Source organism: Mustela lutreola, chromosome 8 (genome assembly GCF_030435805.1).
Source record: "Mustela lutreola isolate mMusLut2 chromosome 8, mMusLut2.pri, whole genome shotgun sequence".
Taxonomy (NCBI): Eukaryota; Metazoa; Chordata; class Mammalia; order Carnivora; family Mustelidae; genus Mustela; species Mustela lutreola.
Window position 1 is genome coordinate 49569048 of NC_081297.1, and position 21835 is coordinate 49590882.

Here is a 21835-nt window from a genome sequence, read left to right on the forward strand (position 1 = left end):
GGGGTGGGGGGGTGGTGAAGGGAAAGGGGATGAGGTGAGTCTGAGAAGTCCTTTCTGAGGAGGTGTCTTTTGACCCCGAGACCTGAAGGAAGTGAGGAAGGGTCGAAGAATGGTCCAGGCCATGGAACTTGAAAGATGTCTACCAGGAGTTTAACTGCTACTCAGATGAGATTGGTTTTGTAGGTTTTTGCAAGATGAAAACTGGAATTTTCTTAGAAAATTATGTGGGGCGCCTGGGTGGCTCAGTGGGTTAAAGCCTCTGCTTTCGGCTCAGGTCATGATCCCAGGGTCCTGGGATCGAGCCCCACATCGGGTTCTCTGCTCAGCAGGGAGCCTGCTTCCTCCTCTTCTCTGTCTGCCTCTCTGCCTACTTGTGATCTCTGTCTGTCAAATAAATAAATAAATCTTAAAAAAAAAAAAAAGAAAATTATGGATCATCCATTCATTAAGTGAAGCCTAAGAGAAGGGGAATAAGGCCCTTCAACAAGGCCCAACAATTTTATTGTTGTTGTTAATTTTATCCCAGTTTAATACATAGATTAAATTTAGGATTTCCGTTTGTTTTCAAGAATTTATCTGAATTAACTCCATAAATAGCCAAATAGCATTTCCCTTTTTAAGAAAAGTATATTTACTCGAGTTTAAAGAGTTATGGGCTGTTTTTGTTGTTGTTGTTGTTTCTGGTTTTGTCCCCTCCCCCCATCCCCAACCCCTCCCTCCCAAATGAAGATGACATAGAAGACAAGAAGCAGTAGACAGGAAAGGAGAGAGAGGAGACTGGGGTGAGAAGTTTGAAGAGAGAAATGGAAAGAAGTATCAAGGAGGCTGTGGAATAGTCAGAGGAATGGTCTGTCCGAATTCTCTGCCTCCTCCTGAGAAACTCAGAAAGTAATAGTCGTTCCTTGAACATACAACATCCCAGCCAATCCCCACAACCATGCATCCACTTCAGGAGAAGAGGGAACAGACTCAGGACTTGATAACTGATTAAGCAGAATCATGATTTCTGACTCCACTTTCAGCTCACTTTAGGCCACAGGTAGCTTATTTCCAAGATTTTAAATTTTATGTGGCAAAATAAGCCACATTAAGTCCCAGAATTTTGTAACAGCAAGATTTTCTAACCCCCTGCTTATTTCGCTAATGGGGAAACCACTAGTTGATGACAGAGCAAGGACTCAAAATACAGAGGTTCCATTTTCACCATATCCAGCTCTGTCCCTCTTCTCGCCCCAGACCCCTTAACTTGATAAAATTCTTCCCACTGGCTACTGAACAAGTGGAAGGAGCTTTGATGAAGACCCCATAGAATTGAGTTAATCTAAGACATCATTAGATTTCTGTGAAGGTTTCACATCCTTCCACAAGTATTTCTTGGTGTCCCCAATGGTGGGCTAAGTCATATGTAAGCTCTCAAGGAGTTCAAGTAGATAGAACGAATAAGTAACTAGCCAATTACAATTTACAGGAAGCAGTACCTTGAAAAGGAGTTGGAGGGAGAGTGAATTCTTAAAACAACAGAGACATGGAGAGCAACAAACAGGATGTGAGTATTAAGAATTTATGTCAGATTAGTATCAAACTGTTTTGTTGTGGCTGTGTTAATTGTAATATCTTTCATCTTCCTAACCTTTTGTTGGCTTAATCATGTATGACATTCATAAGTGGTGGTGGGAGAGACTATTACAGTCAACAGACTTGGTACATTTCTACATTCTCTCTTTTTAAATTAAATAGTATTTGCCCCTTGTGGTGTTTGTGCTGTAATATCAAGAGTAATAAGAATGTTCAGCATTGTAATTGCAAACAAGTCTTGGTAAAATTACGACATAACTGGTTTTGGGGGAACATTCTGGAAAAGAAGCATGGCTGTGTGAAGAGTAATACAGAGGAATATATGAATGCATGATAGTAAGAACTCTTATTATAGAGCAGGCTCTAGAGTGTAACTGAGTCTCTATTACTTGTGAAGCCTTGTGATAAGAATCTCCGGAAAGGTGTTAAAACTTTGGAATGAGGTGGGGTGGGGTAGATATCATGGGGTGGCTAAAATCACATATTCCTCCAAGTCAGTGGTTTACCATGTCTGATCACATCTAGAAAGACTTTAAATAAGGTTGTTTCTGGGGTTTCATTGGTATCTTGAATGGCTGGCATCTCAGACTCCCTGATTTTTTCCTGAACTTTTTAATAGTCCTACTAAGGAAAGAAAAGCTGGGAGAGCAATTGCTTTTCCTTAGCATGTCTTCCTAAAGATGTACATTTTGGAAAAATTTAAAAGTCAACACATTTTAAAAGATGATACATTTATATGACAGTGGTTAAGACTCTTTTGGAAAGACGTTAGAGGAAGCACTCTAAGAGCAAGATATGAAATTCAGATATTCAAGTGATTATTTTTTAAAAATGTATTCACTTCTCTGCCAATTGAGAGCAAAGCCACTGTGCCCTTGCCATCCCAGACCTCTATCTAGTCCCTGCTGCTGCATATATATTTAGTAATTAGACTAGACCCTTTACTTTGTTTTCCATTTCAAAAATCACAGAATTGTCTACCTCTGTTATTTGTGGGCTTCTAATTGTGCCTTATCAATATTAAGATATCATATATCGTTGTTGTTTTATTTTAAAAGAAGTCCATATCTATGATACATCTTGATAATACAGAAACTAAAGGACAAAGTCTTCTGAATCGTGGTGGTAATTAAGGATAAACAAACATTGGAGATGGTTGTTGCTGTTGTTACCAACATTAAAAAGTTATTCTACTTTTGACAAGGTCATTTTGACATAGCCAGATGCAAATGACTGTGAAAGTTTGTTCTATTTCATATCTATTAGCCACACTATAATTAGCTCTTTGCATGACATCTCTCTTTGCCAGTTATTGTAACAATTAAATTGGATTGTATATTCTAAGCATTTTGCAACCTATTTGGCTATGTAGGGAAAAATCCAGTGATGTTTCCTACAGTGACTCTTTCCTTTGGGTCTCGTTTACGACTCACACAAAACACTTCAGTTCTGGTCACCAAATTTTGGAGGTTTTTCCTCACACCAAGCAATTTAATTGTCTTGCAATTTAATTCAATTCGGACACCATCTACCTAGAAATAGTATCAGATTCCACAGGTTAGGGGCCCAGTCCTACTAGACTGACCCTCCCTCCAGCACTCACACACCTCAGACACCAGTTGCAAGCCCTGGTTCTACCTGCACTCCTGATCAGCTGGCTGTAGATCAGAGGTTCCAGCAACTCCCTCTTTGGGTTTGCTGGAGTGGCTCCCAGAACTCAGGAACACTTACCTGTATTTACCAGTTTATTATATGATAAAGGGTACAGATGAAGTCAGATGAAAAGACACATATGGGAAGTCTGGGGAGCTTCCCAAGTGCAGGAACTTCTATCCTCCTGGACTTGGGATGAGGCACCCTCCCAGTGTGCACATGTTCACCAGCCTGAAAGCTCTCTGAAACCCTACGACTGGGATTTTATGGAGTTTCCTCAGATCGGTGGGATCAATTATTAACTCCCTTTCTAGCCCCTGTGCTGGAGAATAAGGGGGTAGAGCTGAAAATTCCAACGTTCTAACCATGGGTTGGTCTTCCCGGTGACCAGCACCCATCCAGGAGTCCTCTCATTAATGTAATGAGTCACCTCATTAGAACGAAAGATGCTCCTAGTGCCCTCATCACTTAGGAATTTATAAGGGTCTTAGGATCTCTGTGTCAGGGATGTGTCTTCTGAATCGTGATGGTAATTAAGGATAAATAAACATTGGAGATGGTTGTTAGACAAATATTAGAACAAGACAAATATTAGAACAAGAGTTGCTCCTAGTGTTTTTGTCACTTAGGAAATCACAAGCATTTTAGGAGCTTTGTGCCAGAAGCTAGGCATATAGAAAATATTAAATAATTGGAAACTTCCAATTATTTACATGCATTGATTTGTGAGGCAGATGTTATTATCTGAATTCAAGGTTTAAGATCTTGAGATAAATTTTCAAGGTCACACAACTACAGCATGCTAGAGCTGGCCTGTGGTCAATGTCTTTATAGTGAAGCCCTCTTTCTTTTCTTTTGTTTAACATTGTTCTTTTAGTAGACAGATGAAGAGGTTCAGAATTCAAAAACAATTGGGAGAAAGCAATCACGGGTAAAAAAGATAACCTACATTATTATTCACCTATTAGGTTCAAGAGGAGATCAGGAAGGAATATAGAGTTAGAAAACTAAATCTAAGGGCACCTGGGTGGCTCAGTCGGTTGAGCATCTGTCTTAGGCTCAGGTCATGATCCCAGGGTCTTGGGAATCGAACAGCATCGGAATTCTCTGCTCAGTGGGGAGCCTGCTTCTCCCTCTGTCTGCTGCTCCCCCTATTTATGCTATCACTCTCTGACAAATAAACAAATAAAATCTTAAAAAAAAAAAAAAAAAAAGAGGGACACCTGGGTGGCTCAGTGGGTTGGACCTCTCTGCCTTTGGCTCAAGTCATGATCTCAGGGTCCTGGGGTCAAGCCCTGCATCGGGCTCTCTGCTCAGCAGGGAGCCTGCTTCTCCCTCTCTCTGCTTGCCTCTCTGCCTTCTTGTGATCTCTATCTGTCAAATAAATAAATAAAATCTTAAAAAATAAAATAAAATAAAAAGGAAAGAAAAAGAAAAAGAAATCTAAAGACATCCAAACATCCTTGTCCTCTAGTCCTCTGTAACTCCTTAGCTTGCTCTGTTAGGGAATCTCACAGAGGTACAATGACACATAAACATCACTTACACAAATTATAATGGGAATCAGATATATAGTTCTTTTATTCAAGCATTGCTCCCCTAATAAAATAATTTATGGATTTAACAGTAGGATTATTTTTCTAAAAAATGAGATAGTTCTCTATGATTCATTTTTCATTCAAATATATATTAAGATTTTTTTTAAAGATTTTATTTATTTATTTGACAGAGAGAGATCACAAGTAGATGGAGAGGCAGGCAGAGAGAGAGAGATAGAGGGAAGCAGGCTCCCTGCCGATCAGAGAGCCCGATGCGGGACTTGATCCCAGGACCCTGAGATCATGACCTGAGCCAAAGGCAGTGGCTTAACCCACTGAGCCACCCATGCGCCCCATATATTAAGATTTTATTTATTTGTCAGAGAGAGCACAAGCAGGGTGAGCTGTAGGCAGAGCAGGCAAAGGGAGAAGCAGACTCCTAGCTGATCAGAAAGCCCAATGCGGGACTTGATTCCAGGACCCAGGGATCATGACCTGAGCCAAAGGCAGACACTTAACCACCCAGGCGTCCCCAAATATTTCAAATAGTACCTGTAGTGGTACTCTTGGTGCAAAGGACTACCCTCATATAGCTTATATTCTCCGAAAGGAAGTGATACATTCAAATGAAGAAAAATAAAGCAAGGTAAAGGCATAAATGTTGGGATAGGAAAGTAGGGTTACATAAATAATGTAGTCAGAGAAGGCCTATCCAGCATGAATTTGAGCAAGAACATTTGTGACAATAAGGAACCAGCCATGAGAAGATCTGAAGAAAGCGCTTCAGACAGAGGGAAGAATAGATTTAGAGGTGCTAGAGTAGAAAGGCTTAGCAGATTAGAGCAGAGAGTCCACAAAGTTTTCTATAAAGACCCAGATAGTGTTTTAGGCTTTGTAGGTTCTGTGTCTCTGTTAACAATTTTCAACTCTGCTGTCATATGTTGAAGCAGCTACAAACATGTAAACAAATGGGCATGGGTGTGTTATAATGAAACTTTATTTATAAACACAGGAAGAGGCTTGACATCAAAAGTATAAACCATAAAGGAAAAAAAAAAAAGATAAATTGGGCCTCACCAAAATTAAAAGCTTTTGCACTGTAAAGACCCAGTGAAGATGGTGAAGAGACAGGCTACAGAGGAAATATTTACAAACCACATATTGACAAAAAGCCCTCTCAAAACTCAGCAGTAACTGTAGTCAAAACAGTGTGGTATTATCATAAGGTTAGACATACAGATCAATAAAATAGAATTTATAGTCCTGAAATAAACTCTCAGATGCCTGTGTTCAACTTTCAAAAAGGTGCCAGGACCATTCAGTGAGGGAAAAAATAGTCTTTTCAACAAATTGTGCAAGGACAACTGGATAGCCCACAAGCAAAGGAGTGACGTTAGACCCTTACCTCACAAACAAAAATTAACTCAAAATGGATCACAGACCTAAAACCATAAATTTTTTTTTAAAGATTTTATTTATTTATTTGACAGACAGAGATCCAAGTAGGCAGAGAGGCAGGCAGAGAGAGAGAGAGGGGAGGAAGCAGGCTCCCTGCCGAGCAGAGAGCCCAACACAGGGCTAGATCCCAGGACCCTGGGATCATGACCTGAGCCGAAGGCAGAGGCTTTAACCCACTGAGCCACCCAAGCACCCCAAACCATAAAATTTTTTTTAAAGATTTATTTATTTGAGAGAGAGAGATAGAGGTGGGGGGAGGAGGAGATGAAGAGGGAGAGAGAGATTTCCTCAAGCAAATTCCCAGCTGAAGGCAGATCCCAGGACCCTCAGATCAAGAGTGACACCTGGACCTGAGCCAAAATCAAGAGTTGGCTGCTCAATGGACTGAGCCACCCAGGCGCCCAAACCATAACATTTTTAGAAGGAAACATATATGTAAACCTTTGTGATCTTGCATTATGCAATGGTTTCTTGGATGAGATACCAAAATCATGAATAACAAAGGAAAAAATAGATATATCAGACATAATCAGGGTTAAACACTTGTGCTTCAAAGACACCATCAAGAGAGTGAAAAGACAACCCACAGAATGGGAGATAATATTTGCAAATCATGTGTATGGTAAAGGGACTTATATCTAGATTATATAAAGACTAATTATAATTCCATAATAAAAAGACAAATAAACCAATTAAAAAGTGATCAATGATCTGTGTGGACATTTCTCAGAAGATAAACAAATGACTAATAAGCACATGAAAAGTTGCTCAATATCATTAGCCCTTCAGGAGATGCAAATCACAACCATAGCGAGATGGTATTTGACGCTCACCAGTTGTCTATAATTGAAAATACAGACACTGAAAAGTGTTGGCAAGGCTATGAAGAAGTTGAACCCCTTTATACATTGCTGGTAGGAATATAAAATGGGAAAACTGCTTCAGAAAATAGGCTAACAGTTCCTGAAAACATTAAACATAGGGGCACCTGGGTGGCTCAGTGGGTTAAAGCCTCTGCTTTAGGCTCAGGTCATGATCCCGGGGTCCTGGGATCAAGGCCTGCATCGGGCTCCCAGCTCAGTGGGGAGCCTGCTTCCATCTTTCTCTCTGCCTGCCTCTCTGCCTACTTGTGAGCTCTTTCTCTCAATCTGTCAAATAAGTAAATAAATAATCTTTAAAAAAATTTAAACATAGAATTACCATATTGGCCCAACAATGCCGCTCCTAGATTTATACTCAAGAGAAATGAAAACATATGTTTAAACAAAAACTTACGCTTGAGTGCTTATAGTAGCATTATGCATGATAATGGAAACAACCCATATGTCCATCAACTGATGGCCAGATAAATAAAATGTGTTATAACCATAAAATGGAATATTATGTAACAGTAAAAGGAGACAGTGCTGATAACGTGCTACAGTATGGATGAATCTTGAAAACATTGTACTGAGTTCATGAAGCCAGTGACCAAAGTCCACATATTATATAATTCCATTTATACGAAATGTCCAGAATAGGCAAATCTATGAAGGCAGAAAGCAGATTAGTGGTTGCCTAGGGCTTGGAATTTGGGGGAAATTGGAGAGTGACTGCAAATAGGTATGGAGTTTCTTTTTGGGTGATGAAGATGTTCCAAAATTGATTGTGGTGGTGGTTGCACAATTCTGCAAATATCCTAGAAACCACTGAATTATACACTTTGATGGTGAATTGTATAGTTTGTGACTTTTATCTCAATAAAACTATTATTTAAAAAACCTCAACACTTTTTTTAAAGAATGAGCAAAAGGGGGACCTGGCTGGCTCAGTTGATAGAGCATATAACTCTCGACCTCGGGGTTGTGAGTTTGAGCCCAATGTTGGGCACATAAGAGATTACTTAAAAAAAAAAAAAAAGACAAATTATTGCTTGGATGTGTCTCAAGGGAATTTTACTGAGTGAAAGGAGACAATTTCAAAAGATGACTTATTATATGATCTTATTATGGACTGAATGTTTGTATCCCCCCCCAAATTCATTATATTTTAGAAATCTAATCCCCAGTGTGATGGTACTTGGATGTGGGGCATATGTGAGGCTCTTGGGTTATTAGAGTGGAGCCCTCAAGACTGGGATTAATACCTTTATAAGGAGAGGCCAGAGAGATATTTTGTGTGTTCTCTCTCTGCCATGTGAGGATATGAGGAGAAGGCTGCTGTCTGGAAACCACGAAGAAGACCTTCACCAGAGCCCTGCCATGCTGGCACCCTAATCTTGGACTTTCAGCCTTCAGAACTGAGAAATAAACTGTTTAAGGCACCCAGTCTATGGTACTCTGTTAGAGCAGCCCAAACTAAAATAGGTCCCATTTATATAACATTTTTTAAATGATAAAAATATAGAGATGGAGGAGAGACTAATGGTTGCTACTGATTGGCATCAGGAGAGAGCTAACTGGCTATAGGGTAAATAGATAAATTAACATTAGTTCCCTGGTGATATTGAACAGTGTTATGCAGGATATTGCCTACAGGGGAAACTGAATAAAGAATATATTTAGTATATTTAATACACAGAGACCTGTGTATTATTTCTTACAACTAGATGTGAATCTATAATTACCTCAAAAAGGCAATAAAACAGGGGACTCCTGGGTGGCTCAGTCGTTAGGTGTCTGCCTTCAGCTCAGGCCATGATCCCAGGGTCCTGGTGTCAACCCTGCATGGGGCTCCCTGCTCAGCGGGAAGCCTGCTTCTCCCTCTCCCACTCTCCCTGCTTGTGTTCCCTCTCTTGCTGTGTCTCTCTCTATCAAATAAAAAAATAAAATTTAAAAAGGCAATAAAACAAACAAACTACAAAAAACAACAACAAAAAAAACAGGTGATAGGCTACATTTGGCCCAAAGACCATTACAAGAACAGCAAGGGAGGAGGGTAGCACATCAAGAAGCATAAGAAATGAGATTGGGGAGGCAGGGCTGAATCACCTAGGGCCTGGCAGACCATGATGAGATGTTTAATTTTTTTTTTTTTTAATTTGATATCATGCCATTGGAAGGGTTTTGAACAGGGGAGAAATAAGAGTAGATTTATGTTTTTAAGAGGTCACTAAACCTGTCGGTTGGAGAATAAACTATGGGGGCAAGTATAGAAGCAGGTAGGTCAGTGATTAGCATATTGGTAGAGATCATGTTGGGTTGGGTAAAAGTGGTAATAATAGGTAAGAAAAGTAGGGGTAGGAAAAGCAGTCAGTTCAGCAGGCAGGACCTGCTAATGAATCGGGCAGAGGGTGTGAATGTAGTACAGAACTTAATAGTAGTTCCTTTTTTTTTTTTAAAGCTTAAGCAGTTGAGGTAGGAAAATTGGAGGAAGCACAAGTTAGGGGAGGAACGGACAGGAGCCTGGAGCACTCCTGGGTTTGAGATTTCCATGTAGCCCTCCTTGTAGAGACATCCAGTTTTGTAGCTTAAGAGACCGGGTCCAAACTGGAGACTGAGATTCAATATAAATTGTGTTTAAAGCCATGGGTCTAAGGGTGCCTGGATGGCTCAGTGGGTTAGAGCCTCTGCCTTCGGCTCAGGTCATGATCCCAGGGTCCTGGGATCGAGCCCCATGTCGGGCTCTCTGCTCAGCAGGGAGCCTGCTTCCTCCTCTCTCTCGCCTGCGTCTTTTGTTTACTTGTGATCTCTCTCTGTCAAATAAATAAATAAAATCCTAAAAAAAAAAAAAAAAAAAAAAAAAAAGCCAGGGGTCTAGAGGTGACAAGCCAGGGTATGACTATATGTGGAAAAGGGTTTTAAGGATTAAACACTGGAGACAATCCAATGTTTAGAAATGGTGAACGGGGTGCCTAGGTGGCTCAGTGGGTTAAAGCCTCTGCCTTCAGCTCAGGTCATGATCTCAGGGTCCTGGGATAGAGCCCCACATTGGGCTCTCTGCTCAGTGGGGATCCTGCTTCCCCTTCTCTCTCTTCCTGCCTCTCTGTCTACTTGCAGTCTCTCTGTCAAATAAATAAATAATATGTTTAAAAAAAAAAAAAAAGGAATGGTGAGAAAAGGCAGGAACTGGAAACCAAGACAGACTGATGTATCAAAAGCCAAGGGAGGAAATTTATTTGAGTGATTAGTTTTGTCAGAGATTTTTGAGTGGTTGGGTGGGAAAGATAGAAAATTGGCCGTTGGATTTGGTAAGATGGAGTTTGTTGATGACCTTGACAGAGTAGTTCAGATACAGCAGAGGGACAAAAGCCTACTGGAGCAGGTTTAATAAAGAGTGGTTTAAGGAATGGGAAGAATTTTACTTTAAAGGGAGCCCAGATATGGGGTGTTCCTCTTGAGAGGGACTTATTTCCTTCCTAAAGAGAGAGAATAATTATTTCCTTTCTATAAAGGAATATATGTGTTATAAGAATTTTTTATGGATGGGGTATCTGGGTGGCTCAGTTATTAAATGTCTGCTGTCAGCTCAGGTCATGATCCTAAGGTCCTGGGATCAAGCCCTGCATTGGGCTTCTTGCTCAGGGAGGCCTGCTTCTCCCTCTCTCAATCCCTCTGCTTGTGCTCCCTCTCTCTCTATCTCTTTATCAAATACCTAAATAAAATCTTTTAAAAAAAAAGAATTTTTTATGGCAAAAAATATATATATTTAGAATTAGCCAGCTGGACTCAGTTTAGATGATCCCAGTTTCTTTGGTAACATCCAAAGCATCCTAGTCAGGAGTCAGTTGAACATGGACCTTCTCTCCATCAGGCCTAATGTTGACTTTGACTATGTCAATGTCACAGAGCTTCCTCATACCCGTTTGGTCTGGTGCTTGTAGACTTTGACATCCACAGTGACTGGAAGAATGTTGTGGTCTTCCTTCTTCATGGCTGAGTCACTGGTCAGGGGAAATTGATGAAGACATAATGTTCAAGCTTGTCTCTTCTGGGGGTGCTCTTCTGAGGATGTTTGGGCTGCCTATGGAGCCGTAATGCGTGGACACCTTTTAGCACTGCTTTTTTGGCCTTTAAATCCTTTGTTTTTCACTTTGGGAGGATCAGGGGCTTTCTTCTTCATTTTCAGCATCATCTTTATTAAAAAGGCAAGAATTTTTGAAATGAACATCTTACACCCATCTCCCTGCTTAAGAATTAGTCTTATAGATAGTGTTACGATTCCCCTCTAGCTTCTCACCATGCCTGAAGTCTCCACTTTTCTGAATTTTGTCTTTATCTATAAGGGAAAGCCTTGTTATGGGGCACCTATGGCTCGGTGGGTTAAACATTTGCCTTCAGCTCAAGTCATGGTCAGGGTCCTGGAATCAAGCCCTGCGTTATCGGGCTCCCTGCTTAGTGGGGAGTATGCTTCTCTGACCCTTTCAGAAAGGGTCTCCCTCTGACCTTTCCCCCTGTTTGTGCTCTCGCTTATATGCTCGCTCGCTCTCTCTCTCTCAAATGAATAAATAAAAAAATCTTTAAAAAGAATTCTTGAGTAAGACAAGAAGGAAAGAGATCCAGTTTTCTAGTGGAGAGGCTGGCCTTACCAGATGGGAGCAAGAGCTACATCACCCATTTTAACAGGAGGGAAGCTGAGTGTGTGGATACTGACATCGTCAAACCAGGAGATTTGGTAGTGAAGTAACATAATGAGGAAATTCTCTTATCTAGGTTTCTAATGAAATTAGAAATGAGATTATCAATTGAGAGTGAAAAAGGAAGAAGAGATCTTAGAAATTTCAAGAGCAAGGAAAAGGTATGAAATTGTTTTTTTGAAGAATAGAGAGTTAATTGATTTTGGAAAATAAAGCTTTGCAGAGCAATGCTGAGAGCACTTGAGATTATCATCTAAATTTAGTGTGGGACCAGTTAGCAGGGTTGTGGATTTCTTTCCTCACCTAAGTTTGCTTAGTTAGAGCAAGCAAGCAGAGTTAAGTAGGGTTGAAATTAACCAAGGGTTGGGATTTTAGTGAGGAATACAACAGGAAGGGAGGAAGTGCCAGGGAGTTCCAAGTTTGTGCAGAAGAATGTGTAGAGAGTGATGACTGCAACAATTTAAGGCGGGTGATGTGGGAAGTAGAACCAGAAGAAGAGTGATGGGCAATGAAAACTTGATAGGGCTGCTGGCTTAGAGATCTCATGTCTATTAAGAAACTGTTGCAGAGGAGGTGAGGGTCAGTGTGAGATGTGAGAAACAGGTTTTGGAAGGAATGTATTTATTATTAATGACCTGGACAGGGGGGTCACCATGGAACTAAGCGACTGAGGTGGGCTGGAAAACAAGATGACTGGAAATGAGTGGACAAGGAGTTGAGAGGCCAGCACACTATTTCCATGGATGACAAAGTCACTAGGAATGATGATGGTAGGAGTGGTGTAAGCGAAGGAATGAATCAGGTCTTCAAATTTCCAGGGAAAGAGGGGAAGTAACCCAGGATTGTCAGCAGATGATTACAGTACCCTGATGGCATGTACCTCAAAGGATCTGAGGTTTTGAGAAATAGTTTGGAAGAGGCAAAGTGGAGCTCCGTAAAAATTACTAGGGAGATCCCAAATCAGTCGGTGGAACTCGAACGGGAGTGAGATACTCCTAATTCGGAAGCTCAGAAAAGAGATCATGGAAAAGTGGCATTTACTCTGGAGTTGGGAAGGTGAGAGAGTTTTGAGAGAAATTTTTGGAAAGATCCTTCCAGGCAGAGAAAATGTTGTGACGAAAGGAGAGGGGGTTCTCGCTGTCTGTTGCGCCCACGACTGGTGCTTCTGCGCCTCCGACGTCAGCCTGGTTGCTATGCTGTTACTAGCGCCCTGGGGTCGCCAGCGCTCTTTCACAGTAGGTCGCCAGGTGGCAGTGTAGATCCTCGAGACGCCCTCCCTAGTCCCGCGGCTCCGTGAGCCCGGGAAACGAAAATGGATCGCAGGTCTAGCGGAGGTGAGGCAAGCGACAAGTGACAAGTGACGTGGGGCCTGGTGTATTTAGTAAGGCTAAAGATGTCACGGTTCCTAACGATGAAGGGGCGAAGCTCTCAAGAGAAGAGAATAAACCTGAGAACATTTAGGCAACAGATTAAGAAGAAGATGAAAGGAAGCTGTCTCAACATAAGGGTATGGTGCATGTGCTGCAGAAGTAAATGCCACCCTTTCTTACGCCTCACACAAACATCAACGCGATGGATCGAAGTCCTGCATGTGAGACTTGAAGCTGTAACACTCCTGGAGGACAGCATAGGCAGTAATCTCTCTCACATCAGCCTTAGCCACATTTTCCTAGGCCAGGGAAACAAAAGCAAAAATAAACGATTGGGACTATATCAAAATAAAGAGATAGGCACAGAGAAGAAAATCATCCACAAAACAAGAAAGCAACCTACCGAATGGGAAAAAATATTTGCAAATGAAGATGTGTCTATATTATGAAATATTTGCAATAAAAAAGGATAAAATCTTGCCATTTGTGACAATGTGGAGGGAACTGGAGGGTATTATAGTAGGTGAAATAAGTCAGACAGGGAAGGGCAAATACTGAATGATTTCACTTGTATATGGAATCTACCGCACAAATGAACACACACACAAACCAAAACCAAAACAAAACAGAAACGGACTCAGAAATGTAGAGAACACGCTTCTTCTTCTTCTTTGTTTTTTTTTTTTTTGCCAAAATGGAAGAAAATATGAGGATGGGCAGAATAGGTGAGGGAGAGTGGGAGATACAGGCTTCCAGGCATGGAATGAATAAATTTGGGGATAGGGAATATACAGCATAGGGAATATAGCTGATGGTGTTCTAATAATATTGTATGGTGACAGATGGTAACCAGAGCTACTATGAATGTAGCATGCCATACAGACTGTGGAATCACATGCTGTACACCTGAAACTAATGTTACATTGTGCTCCAAGTATACTTTTTTTTAAGATTTTTTTTTTTAATTGATTATTTGACAGAGAAAGATCACAAGTAGGCAGAGAGGCAGGCCAGGGTGGGGGGAGGGCAGGCTCCCTGTGGAGCAGAAAGCCCATTGTGGGGCTCCATCCCAGGATCCTGAGACCATGACCCAAGCTGAAGGCAGAGGCTTAACCCACTGAGTCACCCAGGAGCCCCAAGTATACTTAAGAAGAAGTAAAGGCCAAAAGAAGGAACCGCAGAGAAAGGAAGAGACTTGCAGACCTGCGGTATTACAGTGGGAAGTGGGCACCAGAGCAATACTGAAAGAAGGACAGAAGCAGTGATCTTCTTCATTTCTTCTTCTTTTTTATTTACTCACAATTTTGAAAAACTATATACCTCCTCACACATTTTTAAGTTAGCATCTAAAATAAAATTTTTAATGTCTAAATAGCTCACAGGGATTAATTTTCTGCACTCTGGTATGTGAGGTATATGCTTTGAGGGCCACTGCTAGACTTCCCAGTGCCTCTGCGCACATTTGGAAAAGATGTCCCCCAGGGAAAAAGCAGAATGAACAGGTTTTCCAGAGATGGTGCCCTTGTGCAAAGAAAAAGATGTCCCTCCTTTTGGCAGAAGAGCAGGGCCTGTCCGGTGGACTGCGACTGTTTCAGCTCCTGCCCTCCCTGGGAAGCTGCACAACCAGGTTTCAGCTTCCACTTCCCCCCCTCAACCGCACAGACATACCCATAGGCCTTGTACATTTTTGTGTCTGGAAACCTTTAGATAGAGACATAGTTCATTGAGTTTGTAGAAATAAAAACCAAATGGCAAACAAGTAAGCCCATTTACACTTTCTGTCAAAAAAAGTCTAAGGTTTTTTTATTTCAAGTAAAAATGTTAATGTATAGGGGTGCCTGGGTGGCCTAGTGGGTTAAGCCTCTGCCTTCAGCTCAGGTCATGATCTCAGGGTTTTGGTATCGAGCTCCACATCTGACTCTCTGCTTGGTGGGGAGCCTGCTTCCTCCTCTCTCCCTGCCTGCCTCTCTGCCTCCTTGTGATCTCTCTGTCAAATAAATAAATAAAATCTTTTTAAAAATGTTAATTTATATCCCTGTGTCAACCATCTTCCTTCTTAATTCTAAGACAGACAAAAGCTATGGAACTTTGTAGAGGGCTTCTTTACCAGTTGATGCTTCTAAAACTTTAGCACACTGGGGCACCTGGGTGGCTCAGTTGAGTGTCTGCCTTCGGCCTGGGTCATGATCCCAGTGTCCTGGGTCTGCTTCTCCCTCTCCCTGCTCTTCTCCACCCTGCTCATGCGCTCTCTCTCTCAAATAAATACATAAAATATATTTTTTTAAAAATCATATTTATAGGGACGCCTGGGTGGCTCCGTTGGTTGGGCAGCTGCCTTCAGCTCAGGTCATGATCCCAGCATTCTGGGGCTCCTTGCTCAGCGGGGAGCCTGCTTCTCCCTCTGCCTCTGCCTGCCACTCTGTCTGCCTGTGCTTGCTCTCTCCCCCTCTCTCTCTCTGATAAATAAATAAAATCTTTAAAAAAAAATCGTATTTATAAATAAATAAAATCTTAGCAGCACATGTAAGAGGCACTTGTAAGTCTTGTTAATACAGATTTCTTGGTCCCACCCTGCAGGCATTCTGACTCTGCAGGCCCAGGGTGGAGCTGAAAATTTGCTTGTCTTCTGAGCTCCCAGGGGATGCTGATGTTGTCTCATTCACTGATGATCACACTTTGAGTAACACTGGTTGAACTAAGGCATTGCCTGCTTTAATATTTCCCATCAATGCCATAATGAGTGCCATAGCTCTGTCCCTTAGGAGCTATGCACTCTCAGATTTTGCCTATCATACCACAGTAAAAATTTTAAAAATTTTTTTTAATATATTTTTTTAAAGATTTTATTTATTTATTTGACAGAAAGAGATCACAAGTAGGCAGAGGCAGGCAGAGAGAGAGGAGGAAGCAGGCTCCCTGCTGAGCAGAGAGCCCGATGCAGGGCTCAATCCCAGGACCCTGAGATCATGACCTGAGCAGAGGCTTTAACCCACTGAGCCACCCAGGTGCCCCGCCCACAGTAAATATTTAAGATGGGTTAGAGATATGTGTTTCTTTTGCAAAGGAGGATAAAGCAGTGAAAAGTGGGAAAGAAAAAAGAGCAAACCAGGCGCATTCTTAAGAAAAGCTATTTCATGAAAGTTGAAGATCTGGAAAATTATTTCATTACATGTGGGTTGGAGGAGAAAGAAGAGATGAGTAAGTGGAGCATAGAGGATGTTTTAGGCAGTGAAACTACCCTGTATGATACTGTAATGGGAGATACAAGTCATTATACGTCTGTCCGGACACATGGAAGGTACAACACCAAGAGTAAACCCTGATGTTAACTATGCATGTTGAGTGATAATGATATGCAACAAATGTAATGTTCTGGGGAGGGATGTTGACAATGGCTCTTCAAGCAAAACAAAACCCAGAAGCCCTGTCATCAGAAAATAGGAACTGCAACTGGCATGAAACTGCAATTGACATAACCGAGGAGGAGGTAAAGATGGGGTGTCCATTGTGGGGAGTGGGAGTTAAGGAGTTACCCCAGGAAGCGATGTAGTCATTTTGCCGTGCAAATAACAGTCTGATTTCCTAAGCTACATATGAAGAGAAATGCCTCTGAGGTATGACCGCCTATGGGATGGGCTATCTCCTGACCTCTGGTTCAAGGAATCCTCACTTCCAGTGCTTGGTGGGACTCAGTGCCAAGAGCTCAGAGCTTTGCTATTTCCAAAGAACTTTTGTATTTTTTACTCAGTCCTCCCATAATTCAATGTTAGCACTGATGCTGCAGAGCTAAACCTCAAAGCAGAACTCAGCCAAAGTATGGCGTTTGTAACACTTTACACTTATACTGTAAGTTCTTTCTAACAGCTGAACTGCGTAGTGTAAAAGTGATTGTGCTAATGGAAACTGTTGTATGCTTACACGGCAATATTTATGACCACCATCTCATAGCAGATTTCCTTTCATTTATTTATTTTTAAAGATTGTATTTATTTGAGAGAGAGACAGAGACACACACAAGCAGAGAGGAGAGGCAGAGGGAGAGGGAGAAGCAGGCTCCCTGCTCAATGTTAGGCATGATCCCAGGACCTGAGCCAAAAGCAGGTGCTTAAACAACTGAGTCACCCAGGCGCCCCTCAGATTTCCTTTTATAATTGTGCTTCACTTAATACTAAGTATTTTTCATGTTTCATTTCTGTAGATGGGACAGATGGATTGGGGGGGGCAGAAATGCACCAGAAGTATGCTGGGTGACTAGGACAATCTACACATGAATAATTGAAAATTATTAGTATCATATTCCTCAGCCTAAGGAGAGGCCAGAAGAACTTTAGTTTACTAGTATGTATTAGGTACTTTGCCACTTTATCTGATATAATCCTCCTGACAACCTATGAGATGGAACTTTAGCTACCTGGTTCAGGTTGCCAGATAAACTAGTTTTTGGTATCAGTATGTCTCAAACATTTCATGGGTGTATTAATAGTATGAAAAGTATTCATTAGGGGGGGTGCCTGGACGGCTCAGTGGATTAAAGTCTCTGCCTTCAGCTCAGGTCATGATCTTAGGGACCTGGAATTGAGCCCTGCATCGGGCTCTCTGTTCAGCAGGGAGCCTGCTTCCCTTCCTCTCTCTGCCTACTTGTGGTCTCTTTCTGTCAAATAAATAAATAAAATCTTAAAAAAAAAAATGTATTCATTAGGGCACCTGGGTAGCTCAGTTAGTTAAACAACTGCCTTCAGCTCAGATCATGATCCTGGAGTCCTGGGATCGAGTCCCTCATCAGACTCCCTGCTCAGCCAGGAGTCTGCTTCTCCCTCTGACCTCTCCCCTCTCATGCTCTCTCATTTTCTCTCTCTCTCTCTCTCTCTCTCTAATAAATAAATAAATAAAATTTTAAGTATTCATTATTCATTTGAAATTCAATTTTAATGGCATTGTTTGTTTTTTTTTTTTGCTAAACCTGACAACTCTACCTGTTTCTTTCATCCCTCCTGTTAAGAATGAATTGCTTTTCTTCAAAACATATTGCACTCCTTAAACAGATGGCCTAGGTAATACAGATATAGCTCAGAGATATTGCAGATTCAGTTCCAGACCAGCACAATAAAATATATCACAATAAAGCAAATCAAATGAATTTTATGGCTTCCCTGGGAGTATAGAAGTTATGTGTACACTTTACCATAGTCTACTACATGTATACTAGCATCACACTAAATTTAAGAATAACGTACATATCTTTTTTTTTTATATAAGGTTTTATTTATCTGTCAGACAGAACACAACACAAGCAGGGGGAGCAGCAGGCAGAGAGAGAAGCAGATTCCCCGCTGAGCAAGGAGCCTGATATGGAACTTGATCCCAGGACTCTGAGACCATGATCTGAGCCAAAGGCAGTTGCTTAACCCACTGAGTCACCCAGGTGTCCACAATGGACATATCTTAATATAAAAATGCTTTATTGCTTAAAAATGCTAACCATCCTCTGAGCTCTCAATGAGCTCTTTTTGCTGGTGGAGAGTCTCATCTTGATGTTCATGGCTGATGACTGATGAGGGTGGTGGTGGCAATTTCTTTCTATCTTTATTGCTTTCTTTTTCTTTCATAAGCTCTAGGATCAACATGGGGCTTGAACCCAAGGCCCCAGATCAAGAGTCACATGCTCTACCAACTCTGTCCCCATGGCAATCTCTTAAAAATAAGAAAACAGTGAAGTACCCCCCCACCCCTTGATTGACTCTTCCATTCACAAACTATTTCTCTGTAGTGTGTGATGCTGTTTGATAGCATTTCACTCACAGAAGAACTTCTTTCAAAATTGGAGTCAATCCTCTCAATTATCAGCTAAGATTATGTAATATTCTAAGTCCTTTGTTGTCATTTCAACAGGAGTAGATTCCACCTCAAGAAACCACTTTCTTTGCTCATCCATAAGAAGCAAGTCCTCATCTGTTCAAGTTTGATCATGTGATTGGAGCAGTTCAGTCACATCCTCAGGTTCTGCTTGACTGTAGATCTCTTGATGTTTCCACCCTATCTGTGGTTCCTTCTCCACGGAGATTGTGAACTTCTCAAAGTCATCAGTGAGAGCTGGAATCCCCTTCTTCCAAACTCTGGTCCATGTTGATACTGTGACCTCGTCCCATGAATCACAAATGTTCTTTTTTTTTTTTTTTAAGACTTTGTTTTTTTGACAGAGATCGAGCACAAACAGGGGAGAGGCAGGCAGAGGGAGAAGGAAAAGCAAGCTCCCTGCTGAGTACAGAGCTGCACTGGATCCCGGGACCCTGGGATCACAACCTGAGCCGAAGGTAGACACTTAACCAACTGAGCCACCAAGGTGCCCCAAATTACAAATGTTCTTAATGACATCTAAAATGGTGATCCCTGGGGTGTCTGTGTGGCACAGTTGGTTAACTGTCTGCCTTCGGCTCAGGTGGTGATCCCAGGGTCCTGGGATCAAGCTCCGCACTGGGCTCTGTGTTCAGCAAGGGTCTGCTTAAGGATTCTCTCCCTCTCCTTTTGCCCCTCCCCCTGCTTGCACACGCTTATAGTCTCTCTTTCTCCCCCCCAAAATAAATAAATAAATCTTAAATGGCAAATCCCTTCCAGAAGGTTTTTTATTTGCTTTGCCCAGATCCATCAGAAGAATCATTATCTGTATTAGCTATAGCTATTTTGGCCTCACAAAATGTATTTCTTTTTTTTTTTTTTTAAGATTTTATTTATTTATTTGACAGAGAGAAATCACAAGTAGATGGAGAGGCAGGCAGAGAGAGAGAGAGGGAAGTAGGCTCCCTGCTGAGCAAAGAGCCTGATGCGGGACTCGATCCCAGGACCCTGAGATTATGACCTGAGCCGAAGGCAGGCGCTAAACCCACTAAGCCACCCAGGCACCCCACAAAATGTATTTCTTAAATTTAAAGTCTTAAATAATAAGACTTGAGGGGCAAATGGGTGGCTTAGCTGGCTAAGCGTGCAACTCTGGAATTTGGCTCAGTTTATGACCTCTGGGTCCTGGGATTAAGCCCCACATCAAGCTCTGTGCTCAGCAGGGAGTCTGCTTGAGCTTCTCTTTTGCTCTACCTCTAGCCCTTCCCCCCCCCACACTTTCTCTCTAATAAATAAATATTTTAAAATAATAATAATAGACTTAAAGTAGACTTATTCTTTGATCCATGGCCTACACAATGGATGTTGTCTTAGGCATGAAAACAATGTGACTCTCAGTGGGCATCTCCATCAGAACTCTTGGGTGACCAAGTGCAGTGTCAGTGAGCAGTCATATTTGAAAGGAATCTTTTCTTCTAAGTAGTAGGTCTCAACAGTGGGCTTAACATACTCAGCAAACCATGTTATAAACAGATGCACTGTCATCCAGGCTTTGCTATTCTAAATTAGAGAGCACAGGCAGAGTGTTGCTCTAAATTAGAGAGCACAGGCAGAGTAGACTTCGCATAACTCTTGAGGACCCTAGGATTTTCAAATGGTGAATGAGACTGGTTTCAGCTTATTCACCAGCTGCATTAGCCCCTAGAAAAGAGTCAGCCTGTCCTCTGAAACTTTGAAGCCAGGCACTGACTTCTCCTTTCCAGCCATGAAAGTCCTAGATGACACCTTCTTTCAATAGAAGGCTGTCTGCATATATTGAATATCTGTCACTGAGTATGGCCACCTTCATTAATGATCTGAGCTAGATCTTCTGGAAACTTCTTGTAGCTTCTCCATCAGCATTTGCTGGTTCACCTTGTACTTTGTTGTTATGGAGATGGCTTCTTTCCTTGAAACCCATGAACCAATATCCATTAGCTTTAAACTTCTCTCCTGCTACTCCTTACCTCTCGCAGTCTTCCTAGAATTAAAGAGACTTAGGCCCTGGTCTATATTAGGCTGTGGCTCAAGGGAAATGTTGTAACTGGTTTGATTTTCTATTCAGATCACTAAAACTTTTTCTGTGTCAGCCATGAGGATTTTGCATTTCCTTATCATTACCATGTTCACTGGAATAACACTTTCCACTTTCTCTAAGAACTTTACCTTTGTATTTACAACTTGGTTAACTGATGCAAGAGGCCTATCTCAGCTTTCAACATTACTTGCTCACTAAGCTAAATCATTTCTAGCTTTGATTTAAAGTGAGAGACTTATAATTCTTCTTTCACTTTAACACTTAGAGACTGTCATAGGGTTTCATTCATTCATAATTTCAATATTGTTGTGTCTCAAGAAGTAGGGAGACCCAAGGGGAGGGAGAGAGGGGAATGGCCAACCAGTGGAGCAGTCAGGACACACACAACATTTATCCATTAAGTTCATCACCTCACATGGGCACATTCGGGAGCACCCCAAAACAATTACAACAGTAACAACAAAGATCACTGATCATAGATCGTCTTAACAAATATAATAATAGTGAAAAATTTTGAAATATTGTGAGAATCACCAAATGCGACAGAGACCAAGTGAGAAAATGCTGTTGGAAGAACATTGCTGGTAGACTTGCTCAACACAGGGTTGCCACAAACCTTAAATTTATACAAAATGCAAAAGCACAGGAAATTTATACAAATACAAATTGATACAAATTTATACAAAATGCAAAGCACAGGAAAGCAGAGTGCAATAAAACAAGGTATGCCTGTAATTTTGTCTCACTGGTGACTGGATCATAAGAAGAGCCAAAAGTT

The 21835-nt window shown here is 41.4% G+C and overlaps 1 protein-coding gene across 2 annotated transcripts in view; it reads left to right on the forward strand.

Moving 5' to 3' along the window:
- SLC2A3 (solute carrier family 2 member 3) overlaps nt 1-21835 on the forward strand; it is a 91354-nt gene that overhangs the window by 903 nt on the left and 68616 nt on the right. For both annotated transcript variants that reach the window (XM_059184732.1, XM_059184733.1), the window contains exon 2: nt 1469-1546. In XM_059184732.1, the coding sequence (XP_059040715.1) occupies nt 1526-1546 (21 nt within the window). In that variant the 5' untranslated portion in view covers nt 1469-1525. The remainder of the gene's footprint in view (nt 1-1468; nt 1547-21835) is intronic.